General features: G+C 39.8%; 1 protein-coding gene across 4 annotated transcripts in view; it reads left to right on the top strand.

The window, feature by feature from the left end:
• The window catches only part of IARS1 (isoleucyl-tRNA synthetase 1), a 204,374-nt gene that overhangs the window by 62,144 nt on the left and 124,586 nt on the right, over window positions 1-17,644 (top strand). For all 4 annotated transcript variants that reach the window (XM_073352336.2, XM_073352335.2, XM_073352337.2 and 1 more), the window contains 3 exons: window positions 160-255; window positions 6,378-6,500; window positions 7,970-8,061. In XM_073352336.2, the coding sequence (XP_073208437.1) occupies window positions 160-255; window positions 6,378-6,500; window positions 7,970-8,061 (311 nt within the window). The remainder of the gene's footprint in view (window positions 1-159; window positions 256-6,377; window positions 6,501-7,969; window positions 8,062-17,644) is intronic.

Here is a 17,644-nt window from a genome sequence, read left to right as displayed (position 1 = left end):
ACCTATGCATAAAGCAAACTAAAATATAGTTCTGGTTATTGTAGCTTTTTGACTTAAAGGTTGACCTGTTAAATGTACATTTTCCAATCCTTTTGAAAAATACTACTTTCCTGTATGTCTGAAAAAGAATATAATACTTCAATATTTTGTGTGTTGCAGTGTAAAAACAATGGTGCTTTTACTGTGGTCACAGACAACTATGTGAAGGAGGAAGAAGGTACAGGAGTTGTACATCAGGCTCCTTACTTCGGTGCTGTAAGTAAAAACTAACTTTTATTATATGTTTGACTTGGAGCACGTTCCCATGGCCTCCAAGGGCCCTTACAGATGCACAATACTGACTCTCTGCAGGCCAATAAGGGTAATCAGTTGCTTTTAAAGCATTGCATGCATTCTGGTGAACGCTCAAACTTCTCTTTGTAGATGCAATTGCCCTTTACTTGCACACCATTGGGGAGATAGTTTAGATGTCCATTCCTGTTATCTTTACTATTCATAAAACGTCCATGCCTGTAGCATCTGAGTGCTCTAGCTCCTTCTCTTCCCTGAAGATCGAGAAACGCCAGCTTCATGACAAAGAAGAATTGAGTATTCTACTGCTAAGTAGGGACCAGCTGTTCTAATTCATAAACTGGACAAATATTAGGACTGTTGTTCAGCACGGTATGCCTTTCAACATGATCATTTGTTAATTTATCTGCGTTGAGCACAAAAAAGTACTTAACCTGCTTCTGTGTCTTCTCTGTCCCTTTGGGCTAAAAGGATTTTTTGCACAATGGCCTTTTTTTTTTTTTTTTTTTTTTTTTTAAGGATGTTTTATTTCCTTTTTCCTTTCCCCAATTTGCTTGAGATATTGAAGTCTAGAAAAGTCGGACAGATTCTCTTAAGAGTTAATCAGTTGGCCTTTGTAAACCCAGGAATTAACATACTAGATCAGACCTGTGGTCCGCTTAATCCGCTATCCTGTCTCAGTGGCAAGCAACAGATGCCTCCAAGGAAGATGTGAGATATTTCCTAACCTCTGGTAGTTAGAAATTGGTTTAATTCCTGAAGCATTAAATAAATTGTATGTTGGTATACTGCCACTCAGGATGTTCTTGTTATCCATCTAAATGCCCAATCCTTTTTTTAATCTTGTTTTTTTTTGGCCTCAGTGACAACCTATTTAGTTGTCTCCTTTTGAAGAATGTGTATATTCCTATGCTTTATTTCCTGTTGTCAAGATGAAAATTCTTGTCCACATATTACTCAGGAAAACCTCCTACTTTTTACTTTTAATTACATGAGTAGAATAAACTGGTTAGAGAGGCACAGAAGGTTCACAATTTCCTTAAGTTGACAATTGCCTCACCATATCTACAAATAAAAGCAGACTCCGGATCAAGTGTTAACTGAAAAGTGATGAACCCACACAGGGAGTGTTAGTGTAAAAAAAGAAGTTTGAAAATTTCACAGAACTTGATACAGTTGTTAGTACACAAGGACTAAGCAGTAAAATGTAAATTAACTTAGAGAAAAAGCTGTCTGCTATGAAATAATTAGCAGTCTGTTAAAATCAAAGTTTTTAAGAGATACTATCAGTTTAATGCATAGCAAATAGTGCATATGTTGTGATATGGCTCTAACTCCACAAGCCAAATTTTCTGTTACTTGCCTATAGAGTAGACAACTTCATGATATAGCAAATTGATTTCTGAATACGTGGATATTTTGTCTTCAGAAGGAATTTATGTAGCACATTGTTAAATAACACATTTGATTTGAATGTTGAAACCTTTTCTTCTTGGACATCTCTGCATTTCACCTCATCCCCTCCAGTTAGTTCAAAAAAGCACTAGCTCCTAAAGGAGGCTGTTAGGATCAGGGCTCCAATAAACTAAGTGCTGTTCAAACACATAGGAGAAATATGATCCTTCTCCTGAAAAAGCTTTCAGTTTAATTAAAGAGAAAAACAGGTAGAGGAGAGAGACCGCCTAAAAAGCCATGTGACCTTGGTTCTGATGAGCACGTTTTGTAGTTCAGTTTCCTCTCTATCACTTCATTTACTTTTTTTGTATTAGGAACTGAAGTGAATGACACTGACGTCGGGGCAGGAAGAAGGGGTATATTAGTAGCAACAAGGGAGGGGGAAGAGAGGAAAGTGGGAGCGTGGGGGGAAAAGAGGAGAATCCCACCTTCCATGAAATATTTAAACATCTTAACCACTCACTGCTTGTTCTGTTACCTAGTGTACTGTCTCTGAATAAAGAGAAGTCTCTTGAGGCAAGGATGCGTAATGAAGTAAAATGTGGCTTCAGTATGATTATAGTGGTCACAGTAATCCATTGGGGTTCCCCGCACAGATTCGGATCCTGCTGACTATGCCACTGTAATGGGTTCTGTCACAGAAACCCCCTTGGGACTGTCACCTGATGTGCCGAGACTACCTCTGAGCCCGTTTTCTCTGACCGTTTGGGCCTCCAGAACCCTGTCTTGTTGAGCCAGATACGCTAATCTGCTGCAACACAGTCCTAGGGTCTGACCCACGCCCCCAAAGCTGCAGACTTAACTGAAAATGGCTTAACAAGTGCTCATGTCTCTAGCACCCAGACACCCAGCTCCCAATGGGATCCAAACCCCAAAAGACTCCATTTTACTCTGTATAAAGCTTATACGGGGTAAACTGATAAATTGTCCACCCTCTATAACACTGATAGAGAGATATGGTCAGCTGTTTGCTCCCCCAGGTATTACTTACTTACTCTGGGTTAATTAATAAGCAAAAGTGAATTTATTAGATATAAAAAGTAGGATTTAAGTGGTTCCAAGTAATAGACAGAACAAAGTAAGTTACCAAGCAAAATAAAACAAGACACGCAAGTCTAAGCCTAATACATTAAGAACTGATTGCAGATGAAATCTCACCCCCACAGATGTTCCAATAAGCTTCTTTCACAGACTGGACTCCTTCCTAGTCTGGGTCCAGCAATCACTCACACCTTGGTAGTTACTGTCTTTTGTTCCAGATTCTTCGAGGCATCTCTTGGGGGTGGAGAGGCCATCTCTTGAGCCAGCTGAAGGCAAAATGGAGAGGCTTCCTGGGCCTTTTATATTCTCTTTCTTATGTCCGGAAATCCCTTTGTTCTCCTGTGCAAAATCACAGCAACAAGATGGAGATTGTAACCACCTGGGCAAGTCACATGTCCATGAATGATTCAGCTTTTTGCAGGCCGCCACTATTGTTTACATGTTAGTTTGAATGTTCCCAGGAAAGCTCAAATGTGGATTGGCATCTACCAAAATCCATTGTCAGTTAAGTGTTTCTTGATTGGGAACTTACTCAGAATAGTCCTTTCTCAAGAAGCCGACCAAATGCTTCACTGATGCTACTTAGATATAATTAAACACATTGAGAACAAGTACATAGCCAATATTCATAACTTCAAATACAAAAATGGTACACGCATATAGACAGGTTTCAGAGTAACAGCCGTGTTAGTCTGCATTCACAAAAAGAAAAGGAGTACTTGTGGCACCTTATAGACTAACCAATTTATTTGAGCATAAGCTTTCGTGATTTACAGCTCACTTCATCGGATGCATACTGTGGACTTAGTTTCCACAGTATGCATCCGATGAAGTGAGCTGTAGCTCACGAAAGCTTATGCTCAAATAAATTGGTTAGTCTCTAAGGTGCCACAAGTACTCCTTTTCTTTTTACATATAGACAGCATAATCATAATTAGCAAATTAAAACCTTTCCATAGACACCTTACTTGACCTCCTTTGTACAAGATTAGGTGCAACTGTAGGACCTTGGTTGCAACAATGATCTATACAGTCGCAGTTCATGTCAATAATGTCACAGGATTCTTAACCAAAATTTAAAGGGTAAAAAAAGATGCAGTTAGTTCTAGAGTACTTCTTAGTCTAAGACCAGTTTGCAAACTGTTTTCCCCCCAACTTGAGTTAATATGTCACCAACTAGCTCACAATTATCCAGCTCATGAAATTAAATATCACAATTCAAAAAGAACATAGATCAGAAAACAAGACCAGCCTGCATGAATCTTGCATTAAGTTTCTGATCTTTGTTTATCTGAAAGTACATGCTACTAAAATTAAGCAGCCTAGACAGTTCTTCGTCTACAGTCACATACATGTTTTTGAGTTTTTATTTTTCTGCTAGCTATATAGCAGATCTTCTGCATTGTATAACCAGGGTTTACCCCCATCCAGCTGTTTATTACGTAGGTGTTAATACCGGCCCCATACCTGGTTCCATGCTTTGAATGGCAGATGCTACAATGCTGCTAACTGCCTTGCCACTGAATGATATGGGCTTGTTATTGAGATGATATAGAATCATGGTTGTTGCATCACAACCTTTATTTTAGTTGAATTTTAGCTTTTAGTCCTAAGTTTTCCATAACATTTTTCAGTAATTTTCTTTGTAATTTTTTTCAAAGAAGGAAACTAAACTTTTTCAATATAGATTTCTTTTCTAACTTCTTCTGTTTCATTTTGCTTTTTTAATCTTTCTGTATGTCTGTGTCCCCAGTGTGGACATAAAGATATCCGTCATGGACATACATGGTCACTGCCTTACTTGTTTTCTTATGGAGCTTGCTGTCATTGCCACTCTGATATCTGTGCCTGAATTCAGGCACACTCACCCAAGTAAGTTTTCAGTCTGGAAAGCTTCCAGTCTAAGCTGTTCAGAGTCAAGGCACCCAGCAGTTGAAAACTGGAGTAATTAGGTGTTATATAATTTGTGGGCTGCACTGATGATGCAAATACCACAGTGTCACCTCTTGGCCCAGATCCTATAATGCTGAGGGGTCATAGTCATATATAGGACAGATGTCAGTATGCTAGGCTTTGATGTGCTCTGCACTGGCTCTTTCTCCAAAGCCTTTTACAGCTCATGATGTTAGCCCTATTGTGGTAACTCCAGTTCTTGCTTTGTTTTTTCATCTGGGTTACACTAACACCACAATCTGCCTGCTACATGTAATGATAATGGAAGACTAACCAAGGAATTGGTCAAATAACCAAATGAGCTAAATGACACAGATGAGGCCAGATAGATACTGTACACGTAGTAGGCTGTGGAGGAGAAAGTCAGTCTTGTCTTCAGAGCCAAATGATTGCTGCAACCTGAGGGTGTTTTTTTACATGTAAAGCTTTAGTCCTTGTAACAGTTGATTTCGTGCTCATTGTGAGTGAGCTTCACCATTTCATCCTGTACCATAACGCTTGATTGTAGCGTGACTTCCCTGACCAATATGGACAAGGATATAATAGCTGTGCTAGCCAAACAAATAGAAGCTGTTCTGTACCATGATTTGATAATAAGGGCTTTGTCTGTGCTACAAAACAGAATTGCTGCTGACAAAGATTGCATCTAAGGAAGGTCTTAGCAGCAAGTGTAAAGAAGGGCTGACCATGTTCAGCACCAGTTCAGCTGCAACCATATCTAATGAACTTTGTCAATAGTGGTTTCTCAAACCCAAAGTCCATGCCTACTTTGGTCAGAGAAAATGCAATAACCTTCAACTGTCAAAAGGGGACCTCACATATAGCACGGTTCTGACCTTTGCATGTACAAAGCCTTGCTTTTCAAGAAAATAAAACGATGCTATGGTTTCTTCCCGTTTCCTCCTGAAGGTGATGTCAGAGTTTTAATTGCTAACTTTTTTTTCTGTGCTACTGTGCCTTTTGTGTCAAAAATGTACTTTCCAACTCCATTAGGAAGGCAACACTTATGTTTTAATTTGGTTACAGTTTCAGGTTTGGCTGCTGTTTGGGATGAGTACTCTAACTGTCCTGTCCACCTCCCCTCCCGCCCCCACTTAAAGCATGAGAGTATTTGATGTGTTTGGTGCTTAGTTTTATGTATTAAAAGGCTTGAGAACTGAAGCCTTGGGGGAAATCATATCAGTTAAATGTGGAGAGCATGGACCTAGGAGTGGACATCTCTTAAAACTACGTGCCTTCTGAGAAACAGAATTACAGGCATGTGCTTTAAGGAGATACCACAACTTCAGTGTACCCTCTTAATTCATACAATAGCATGAAATGTATTCCCCCAGCCCTTTACTTTCAAATGATGGGCAGAGGCTGTAAAATAGAACAAACTTGTTCCCTTCACTAGGAAACTGGCACAACCCTAAGTGGTAGGGAACAAGTGTGCCCTACATCATTCTTTTCATCTTGATGGATGAAGTATATTGCTTAAAAATGCTTTCAAAAGTGTTTTTTGGGATTATTTGACTGTTAGTTTGTTTTTCGTCTAATTATGAAGTAGCTTTATATTCAATTTTTAATCCCTTTTCCTAGGTCTTGACTTTTGAAAGCTACATTTAGGAATAACATATTTTGTACTTCTCTTTTAGGATGACTACAGAGTCTGCATGGATTTTAATATTATTCAGAAAGATTCTGTTCCAGTTTGTCCTGTTGATGCTTCAGGCTGCTTCACAGCAGAAGTGATGGATTTTGCTGGACAATATGTGAAGGTTGGTGGACTTGGGGGAATAGTAAAGTGGTTTGTTTTTTTTTTTAGTTTGATCTAGCATTTACATGTGGTAGAAACTCATTTTTCTCTCCCTGGTGGTTTTGTCTTCAGTATGTTTTTGACGGCCATATTACAAAGACTTGTATTAAAAAAGGTTATCCGTCTCCAGTTGGGACTACAACAGAGAAATAAATTTGTTCGTCTCTAAGGTGCCACAAGTACTCCTTTTCTTTTTGCGAATACAGACTAGCACAGCTGCTCCTCTGAAACAGAGAAATATGGATATCTTGTGTGCTGTCAGTACACAAAATGTTCATTATGATGTTAGGCAAATAAGTAACTTGATATGTTAACAATGATGTAAGTCTTAGAAAAAGGAAAGGAGAGTGTACTCTAATGCCTGCTCTATATGCCTGTCATGGGAAGAATCAAGTTTTGTTTTGTTTTTTAAATAAGGATCTCCCACTCATAATATCGATAGCTAAACACATTAAAAAAAAAAAAAAAAGGGAAAATGGTATGAAAACTGTAAAGTTTAAACCCGTGATGCACATACAGGATGATGCAAACAAATTGAAATATTTTCCAGTTGCCATCTAATATGTATAAGGCAGTAAGATAAATAGGAAATATGGAGCTTCTCATGTTTAGGATACTGGTACTGTAAGCCAGAGTTCAATGCTTTTAAAAATGTTTTCATGATATTGAATTGTCTTTTCACTGTGGGAGCACTGTTCTATCAAACTTCCTAGCACATTTTTTTTTTAATCAAAGGAGTATTTTGTAGCAATTAACTAATCCAGCAGGCTTTCTTTGAATATCAGTTGCTGCTCCGATTTTGGGCCTGAATTAAATACAACTGTTCAATCTAATAATAAAGGTTCAGTTGGTGAGGTGTTATAAAAGATAAAATGTCTTCTATTGGTTTCTAGGCCTTCACATCTAAATTTAGAATCATTCCACATCAGTTTCACACTATAAAGCAGTACAAATTTCGTGAAGAGGTTCAAAGATCAGGTTTGAAGCAATTGCATCGATACATGCCAAAAGACTTAATGTTATGGTATCAAAACAGCATGGCTGAAAACATAACGGAATTTGTGCGTCTGGCTGGTGTTGGGTATGCTTAAATATTTGTGATTTGTAAAGAAAGTTGAAACGTACACACACAAAAATAAGGTGAAGTTAGAATTGCAGGTATGCATCCCAGTTTGAGGAGCATGTTCTCTTCCAAGAATATTAGAGTAGTTGTTATGGTACCTCCCCAGTAGATGCACATAATTAAGAATTTACAAATTCTGCAGCCATAACATTGTTGTTTCACATCATCGCATGTAAATATTGATCTTTCTTTCTTTCTCTTTCTCTTTTTCTTTCTTTCTCTCTTTCAATTGAGGACCCAACCATGAATTAACTATTACAGGGAATTTTCAACGTTCTGCTCAGAAAACTTTTTTTTTTTCTTTTTAGGATGCAGATAAGAACATCATCAAAGCTCTGAAAGAACAAGGTAGACTGGTTCACACCAGTACTTTCAAGCACAATTATCCTTTCTGCTGGAGGTAAGAAGAGAAATAAATTTGACTTTCAGATTAATAGAGAAATGCGAGGGTTATAACTAGTAATTTCTTAAGTGTGGTTGTTTTTCTTGGTGGTTTTTTTTTTATTTTTTTTTCTGGCAAGGATAGTGAAAGTACAAGAAATAAAGTACTGCTGAATTGCAATTAACTTGTGGCACTGAATTAAATTTGAAAATGTAATTTAGTTCTAGAAGTGATTTTTTTTTTATTTTATTTTTTTATTTTTGCATTTAAAACACGCGGTCATTAATTCCAAAATTGAGAGTAGATACCTGATCTCCTTCCAAATGACAGCAAACCTTGGAAGGGAAGTAAGTGTCCAGTTCTCTGCTCCAAATTTGGGTGGGCACATACGTGAAATGTGTTCATTCATAGCTTTACTGAATCTGCAAAACTTCTGCCCAACTTCTGTCTGAAAATGCTACCAGTCAGAAGTGGTACTTTTGGCAAAATTATGCTGGAAAACTTGCTCAATGTGAGCTTGCAGTATGTCTTGTACTAGACTAATCTGCTGGTTTCTCACTTTAAAGGGCTTCACTGTTTGTTAAATAAACAAAAAAAAAATCTAACAAATCAAAGGGATTTCTGCCTTGGAAATATAAATGTTGACTGGATGACATTCTTAGTGGAGGCTCTTTGAACGTTTTCTTGACAGGTATATTTTCAAAGTGGCTTAAACTCTATTTTTATGTTTAACCTTTCAGTGTGTTGGATTAAACAGTTTTTTCCATCTCTACTATAATTACTATCTTCATCTCATTTAAATTTAAATTAAATTAAACCGATTTCCTCAGGTTTTTAGAATCCCATGAGACTCTTGTTACTTAGTATTTCAAACTGAGCCATTGTACTCCTACTAGATACTGTTGATAAAAAAGAAATAAAGCTGATCAGTCAATCCACATAAATGTTCGCATATTGTATGAATTGATTTTATTGCAGTAGATGCTCATTAGTAGTGACGTATCGGAGTCCTTTTGCTATGTTGCTCCTAAGTGGCTGTTCCTGTTATGGGAAGTGTTGTCTGACCAGCCTGCTTTTTCTGATACGTAAAACAGTACAGTACACCAAAGGCAGCACACCCCATTGATGCTCAGCACCCCTTCCCTTATAGAGCCGGCTGCAAAAGCCTTCACCACACCCCTCAAATCGAGCCAAAGCTTCAAGTCCCCTCCTCACCATAAGAAAGGTCCCCCTGACCTCTGCCCCCCAGGTGCTCTGGTTGGGGGTGTGGCTGCGGTCCCTTGATGGCAGGCATGTCACATTCCACTCAGCCCTGGGACTGCCACAGCACGAGGTCAGCCCGCTGGGCCTGGTTCTCCTGCAGCAGGTGGGAGAGTGCCCCCTCCAGCTGGGGAGAGATTGGGGGGGCAGAGAAAGGAGACAGAACCCGTTACCCCAGTCAGAGCAGGGGTTCAGTCCCAGAGAATCCAAGCCCTGCCCCTGGGACAGTGGGGTGAGTGGGGCGACACTGAGACAAGTTTGGTCCAAGATGGCTCCTGCTAATGATGGCTCATGAGGTGGTGGAAGGCATGGGGTGGGCTGTGGTATATGAAGTGTTAAGGGTGTTTTGGAAGGGATGGGATAGTTGGGGTGAATGGGTCAGGGGATTCCCCAGTCAGCAAAATGACTGAGTGAGCCTGGCTGCAGAGTACAGGCTGAGGATGCTCCCACTGGCAGCTTCATGCTCCACCCTGGTGAGGGAGGGCTGGCTGGCTGGGGAGGGCACTGTGCACAGCCTGCAATGGAGGGGCATGATGGCTCCTAGCATGGACAGCGGAGACAGAGGGGAGAAGGGGACAGGTCAGTGGCCTGGGGAAGGGAGTCGTCCGACCTCCTACTGAAAAACAGCACAACCGCACCCTGCTGCCAGCAGCCGAGATACTCCCCACTCTAAATAGCAACTCCCCCAGAGTCTCCCCCCACCACTTGCAAGCCAGATGCTGAGGAAGGGAGGAAGAAACCTTCCAGCTGCGCCTCTGCTGCTTCCTCAACCCCATCTCTCCCCTCCCCCGAAAAATCACTCTTCTAGACCCTCTCCCCAAACTCCCCCCTTCACATGCTCTCCCCACAAGCTCAGTCAGGCAGGGCAAGTGGACTGTGCTGTGTGCCTTGGAGCTGCACTCAGGGCCAGGGTTGGGAGAGCGGTGGGAAGATGCAGTTTGGGGAGGCCATGCCCCTATATGCCCCACACTCCCCCAAACTCTGCCCCTGGTGTGATGTCACAAATGTTGGTTGTATGTGGCTGCTATGTTGTTGTTACTGAGTGGACAATTCTCGGTAGGGAAAATGTTCCCAGGGGAAATGTTGCTCATAAGTGGCGATTGCTCTTACAAGGTGTTGCTGCAGACAAGCATCTACTGTACTCTGTCATCTCTTGCCGGAATTCAGCTGGCTTAAAGGTATTGGTGGTTACATCATTTACCAAAAACTGCAAATAATGTGATTTTAAGATTTACATTGGCCCCCCAAAATGCACATTTTGATCAATGTTAACAGTAGTGTACAGCATAAATTTGTCACTTAAAAGCTGAGATACTCGGCAGTTGTTCAAACCAATTGAAGCTCAAGTTGCCTGTAAGTTTTACTCACCTTTTGAAAGTGTGGATGTGATAACCAGACTTTTCTGTACAGTTAAGGACCTTTAGATAAGCGTCGTTAATCTAATATATTGAACTGCAGAGCCATCTGCAATTCTAACTGAGTTGCATTTGTGTGTTTGTATATAATATATATTGCACAATGCAACACATAGTTTACATCCTTTATTCCAGTTTATTCGTATTTTAAAAAGAGGTGTTGGTGGAGGGATGTCGTGGAAGGAAGCATGAGTTAGAAGCTTTGGAGGCTGCTAAAATTAAGACTTCGATATCACTGCTTAGGTTTGTGCTAAATTTGGAGTGAGTAAAAGCAACAAAAAAAGATAAATCCACTTGAAAATTAACTTTTTCACTTATAGAATTAAATATGTGAGACCAGTCATGTTTTCCTTTTACGATGAGGCTGTATACTGGTAATCACACAAAGGTGAACTGTGGACAAGTTTTCATATTCACATAAAGAAAAGGAGTACTTGTGGCACCTTAGAGACTAACCAATTTATTAGAGCATAAGCTTTCGTGAGCTACAGCTCACTTCATCAGATGCATATTGTGGAAACTGCAGCAGACTTTATATATACAGAGAGAATATGAACCAATACCTCCTCCCACCCCACTGTCCTGCTGGTAATAGCTTATCTAAAGTGATCATCAGGTGGGCCATTTCCAGCACAAATCCAGGTTTTCTCACCCTCCACCCCCCCACACAAATTCACTCTCCTGCTGGTGATAGCCCATCCAAAGTGACAACTCTTTACACAATGTGCATGACAATCAAGTTGGGCTATTTCCTGCACAAATCCAGGTTTTCTCACATCCCCCCCACCCCCATACACACACAAACTCACTCTCTTGCTGGTAATAGCTCATCCAAACTGACCACTCTTCAAGTTTAAATCCAAGTTAAACCAGAACATCTGGGGGGGGGGGGGGGGGGGGGTAGGAAAAAACAAGAGGAAACAACCTTCCCCCCCCCCAGATGTTCTGGTTTAACTTGGATTTAAACTTGAAGAGTGGTCAGTTTGGATGAGCTATTACCAGCAGGAGAGTGAGTTTGTGTGTGTATGTTTCTGTGTTCAGCAGCCACCCAGCAGGCTATCAACTGCCGGGCAGTTTAGCTGTCCTTCCCCACACTGTCATGTGCTGCTCCTGCCTTCTGCCTTGGAGCTGCTCGCAAGAGCCTCCTGCTTGCTATGCAGGGTGTGGAGGGAAGAGTGGTGCTAATGTCAGGGTGTCCCCCTCGCCCTGCTCCTGCCCCCTTCCCCCCCCCCCCGCTCCTTTACTCTATCTCCACAGAGCAAGAGAGGGACACTAGGATGGAGGGAGCTTGCTGGCAGCAGCTGTTGTCTCAACTTGCTGATCTACTTAAAAAGGCAGTGTACTTAGAATGAGGTCAGAGTACTTAAAGGGGCAATGCATATCTCTCTCACACACACACGGTGTGTGGCTGTGTCTCTCTGCCATGCTGTCTCCCCTCCCTACATTCGTGCTGCCTTACAGAGGTGAAGCTACATTAACAACAATGTGTTAACCCTTGAGGGCTCAGCCGAGTGCTAGTTATCATTTAGCAGTAAGGCATTCCCTGCTAAATATCCCACCCTCTGACTCCACCACCTCAACCAAGCTTCATAATCATCATTGCTGTGTACAGTATTAAATTGTTTGTTTAAAACTTATACTGTGTATGCATGTGTGTATATATAGTCTTTTGTCTGGAAAAAAAATTGTGCCCCCCCCCCATTTACATTCATTCTTATGGGGAAATTGAATTTGCTTCACATCGTTTCGCTTAAAGTAGCATTTTTCAGGAACATAACTGCAACGTTAAGCGAGGAGTTACTGTATTGGGTTTCCTCTGCATTTTTGCGCACTTAATTAAATATTTGGTATGGAAGAGAAATAAACTGAAGGAGAATAAATTACATTAATTGGTGTTAAATGTTGCCTTCAGAGGCTATCTTGATGTGAGATCCAATGAATGCTTTTTTTCAGTTTGCTAAATCTGTTTGTTTTGTTTTTTCTTCTGTCTCCCCACATGAAGACAATAAAGATAGGCAATGTTGTCAGTTTTATTCACTGTGATGATTAATAAAGTAATGTTAGTGGCTGTGATTCTTCAACCTCTAGAATTGTTTTTTGTAGATTTATCATAGTTGGTCTTGAGTTAAAGAATTTTTCTACCACAGTGGCTTTCATCTGATGACCTGTGGGCATCTTGGTGGTCATATAGTGCTGGCTATCTTCCTAATTTCAAATTGTTAAATCGCATTAGAAGTAGCTAAAAATATTTTTCCATGTAATAAATTCTTATAACTGCTACAGGAAAATTATGCAGTTGTGAATGGGAAAATAGTAGACAGCTATCACAGATGGGAGGGGTGCAATTAGACAATTGCAGGCCATACTTGGGAAGTCTTGAGAATGTTGATGCTGTGATCACTGAGTGAAGGCTTGCTTTTAAAGGTGTCTGAAATCTGCGTTTTTTGGGGTTTTTTTTAAGATTTGTTACGTTAGGCAATAATTGCTGCTTACTGTTAGAGCCTTCCAACTTTGTATAGCTAAAGTAGTGGTGCTCAACCTATTTACCGTTGTGGGCCACATCCAATACTACCTGTATGGCCCTGAGGATGTCACATGGGCTGCAGCTCTGTCCTGACTGGGCTGCAGGTTGAGAACCACTGAGCTAAAGGGACATCTTTGTGGTTTGCCACTGAGTTGTAAATTGTCCAGAAGAATATGAATCTTGAGCTACCAGTTATAGTGCTAATCAGCTAGTGAAAGCAAATTAGTTGCAAGCCTCTAGCTGGCAATAAGCAAACTCCGTGGATCATAAGGGCAGAATAGAAGTCTAGGCAAGGGGCTCATCCCATCACATGGCTTCTTCCACCCCAGCTTTGTCTGCTTCCTCCCACCCAATGCCAGAAAAGCTCCTGACCCAGTCAAAACAATGATCAGCTTCAGGGTTGGGGAGAGAGTGCTTCACTGGGCTCCTAAAATGGGAGGGAGAAGCACTTCCACCGGAAGGCCCAGCTCCCACATCTCATTAGCTCACTCTGTGGTGACTCAGACAGCCTTCCATTCGGATCTTCTCATGACCTGAATCTCTCAATCCTTTGTGACTGTAAAAAAAAAAAAAAAAAAAAGAGAGAGAGAAAAATCTGAGAACCACTGCTCTATTGTAATCCACCATGCAGACCTCTAAGATGTGCTGACAGTTAGTTCTTTGCCCAGCTCAGCCTAATATAAAGCAAGTTTTAATGCATCCAAAGTCTGTTGACAACTATGGCCATCTGTTTTCTTTCCAAAGACTACATATTTGAATGTGTGGGAGTGAGAAATAAAATATATGGGGAAAACTGCGTTATATGAAGTTTACACTCAGGATTGTTTGTGTTCAACCTCTTGAGAGAGTCAGACATCTAACTCACTGTTGAGTTAGATTTGATCTGCTCTTATAATATCGAGAAAACTCTAGACCAGGGGTTTTCAACCTTTTTCTTTCTGAGCCCCACCCTGAACATGCTATTAAAAACTCTGTGGCCCAACTGTGCCACAACTATTTTTTCTGCTTATAAAAGCCAGGGCTGGCATTAGGGGGTAGCTAGCAGGATTATTCTTCAGGAGGTCCGTGAAGCTAAATTGCTCAGGCTTTGGTTTCAGCCCCAGGTGGCAGGCCTCAGGATCCTGGGCTTCAGTCTCATGAGGTGGGGCTTTGGCTTTCTGCCCTGGGGCCCAGCAAGTCTAATGCTGGCCCTGCTTGGTGGACCCCCTGAAACCTGCTTGTGGCCCCAGAGGCTCTTGGACCCCCGACTGAGAGCCACTGCCCTAGACCAGCTGAAATGTATCCGTTATGTGAAATGTTGGCAGCCCAAAAATGCAGCCAAGTGCATGAAAACCAGTACATGAAAATGACTCATCATTTTCATTGTTTATCTGAGTAATGCATAAAGTAAATAAAGACTTTAAACAATAAAGAACAAAGTTAGATTTTTAACAATGTAGTTCAGTAATCTGGTAAGAATATTTGGTTTCAAACTGTTTTTAATCCAAGTCTCTTTAAGAAGAAACACATTTTTAATACTGTTTCACTTCTAAAAAAGCTTTGAAATTAGAGTGACCAAACAGCAAGTGTGAAAAATCAGGACAGGGGGTGAGGGGTAATAGGAGCCTATATAAGAAAAAGACCCAAAAATCTGGACTGTCCCTATAAAATCGGGACATCTGGTCACCCTATTTAAAATTGTACTAATCCTACTCAAAAGATTTTGGCAGCAGCATTGATATAAGGACCTAGATAAATCTAGATACATAAAAAAGTACAGACTTCTTTTAATGCCACTAGATGGAATCCTTAAGCAATGAGCATTTCTTTTGCTCTGTATCAAGGATCACCTTTAATTCTCCTTGAACAACATCATTATCTTATCTAGGTTGAGATTACCCTGGGAGAGGGGGAAAATGACCTTCATGTATTGTTTCCATGATGAAGTTGGCAAATCACTGTGTCTGAGAGAATTTATACTATAGCTAATGCAATCTTATTTTTCTGATGTAGCAAACTTTACAATGCTGGACGTTAAGCCAAACCAATATTAGAGGGGTGCCTTACACAAGACAGAAATGCTACTATTGCAGTCTGTATTTGCTTTCCTACTGATGATAGTAAGTTACAAGCAATACTGGGAGGCAGACACTGGGTTGGAAGGAAGTAATAGATTTCAGTCACTTACAAACTTCATTTCAGTGCCAGCAGAAGCAAAAACCATAGTTGGGATGTGCTTTAAGTAGAGGAATAAATTCTTGAATTGTTGGGTTTTTTTCCTTCAGTTTCGTAGTAGGTTTGTTTTGAGCAATATAGGATAATTTAGCTGAGGCTGAGCTGCTTTACTGAAGGCATGTTATCCGGATTTTTCTGTTAAGTTACTTAACTATTCTTCATCCTTCTCCCTGAAAGTGGGCAGTTCTGAATTCCCTAACAGATCAAGCAAAGGTGAATAAAAATTGATATTTAAAAAAAAACAAAAAAACTTGACAAGTTTTTATTTAAATCAGGTACTTTGATTTAATTTTTTATTTAAATTAAATACAGTTTTACTTTAAAAAATAAACCTGTTTGAAATGATGACCACCTATGCTAAGGCCTAAATTTACTCTAATCTAATTTAAATTAAATTAAAAATATTAAGCAGGGTGGATTTGATTTAAATCTATTTGATTTAAATCACTAGTCTGAAAGACTTGATTTAATCATGGATTTCTGCATAAATGGGCATTCTTGTTGGTTGTTATAACCTTAGTACATATTCTTCTACATCTATCTGTTGAGTTGTGGTTTCATTTTTAGAAGGTACACATTTTTAAAGTGATTTATTTTGAAAACTTTTCAGATTAGTTTTACAGCTATATCAGAAAATGAATGATTGTTTGGTGATTTCATTTACCAAAGGTAATTGAAGCAGATAGTTCACCTCCCAATGACTTCATAAATATCTCCAATTCAACAGGTTAATCGTTAATATTTGGAGGATTTTCTTGCCACAGTGTATTAGGAGGAGAACATCACCAGACAGACATTTAAATTGTTTTATTTAACTAAAACAACAACAAAGTTATGTATTCTGGATTTTTTTCTTCAACAGCAAACAAGCATATGAATTTTTGAATGTAGTTAAACATTCAAGTTTTTTAAAATCAGGTTTGTTAAAATTGGTTTTAACTAAAACAGTTAAATGAAATTAAAAAAAACAAAAATCAAATAGACTATGTCAGCCAGGCCAACATGAGAAACTTAAAATATTGGCTTCTGCAGCTAACTCAGTCATCTTCACCTTCATTTTCCTGTTTGTTCATCATCTGGAAAAGAAAAACCAGTTTTTCTGCTTTTTCAGTTCCCAAATGATTTCTCAATTTGGAATGAATTTGTCCAAAGGAAGAAAATATTCTTTCTACGCTGTCAGAAGAAGATACTGCTGTTAAAAGTGAGATTATCACTTCAACAGTCTCTGAATCCAAGTGCTTAAGTGACTTCCACCAGTTCACTGGTGTGACTTTCTTTAAAATGTCATCAGCAAACCTATATTTCTTGAATGGTTCACCCGTAGCTCTGAAGTTTATTATAGTTGGCATTATGGAGGGATGATTGCTGGGTCCATGTCATAACGAACTCCTCTTCTTCAGCAGTTAAGGTTTGACCCTGGCACCGAGTATTGAGAATATCTGCAAGAAAATGAGCTGGAGATGGTGCTTGTCCCATTCGTTTTTTTTTAATGCTTATAATTTAACTCTGTCATTGCATATTTCTTTCTTTAAGATCTCACTCAGTTCCTTCCAAATTTCAACAGTGTCAGCAATAAAACAGCTATTTCTCTGCATTTTGTTTAAGGCTACAGAAATAGGCTTCAGGGTACTTGTCATGTGTTCAACATTTCTCTTAAGCCCAATGTTGAGAACTTTGGCTGTGAGAGTGCCATCTATATTTGCATGATTTTGTTCACAAACTGTTATCAGATTAGGCCAGTTCTTGATATAGTGCTCAAAACGGTCCACACCTAAGTTCCATCCCACATCTTGTGGGAGAGTTAGCTTGGTTCCTCCCACTGTTTTCAGAGCAGCTGCTGCAAAGTGGTTGTTACGGAAGTATTTTGCAATTTCAGCAACGTTAGCCTTTATTTCTGGAACACTGAAGTCTTTGGCTAGGAGGTGCATCAAATGAGCACTGCAACTGTATGTTATTAGCTTAGGACTCTCTTCTAAATAATTTCTTCTCATCTTGGATATATTTGCAGCATTGTCTGTGACCAAGCTGCGTATGAGACATCTGAATTTTTTTTCACAGTTTGTTATAGCTTTTACTGCTACTTCTTGTAAGTATTCTGCTGTGTGGGCATTTCCTGATGTGTTAATCGTTTCTGTAAGGAAGACATTCTCTTCTTCTGTTATCACACAAGCACATACAACAGGATCAT

The sequence above is a fragment of the Lepidochelys kempii genome, chromosome 7 (genome assembly GCF_965140285.1).
Source record: "Lepidochelys kempii isolate rLepKem1 chromosome 7, rLepKem1.hap1, whole genome shotgun sequence".
Taxonomy (NCBI): domain Eukaryota; kingdom Metazoa; phylum Chordata; order Testudines; family Cheloniidae; genus Lepidochelys; species Lepidochelys kempii.
Note: the sequence above shows the minus strand (reverse complement) of the source record. Positions and strands in the feature narration are given on the sequence as shown.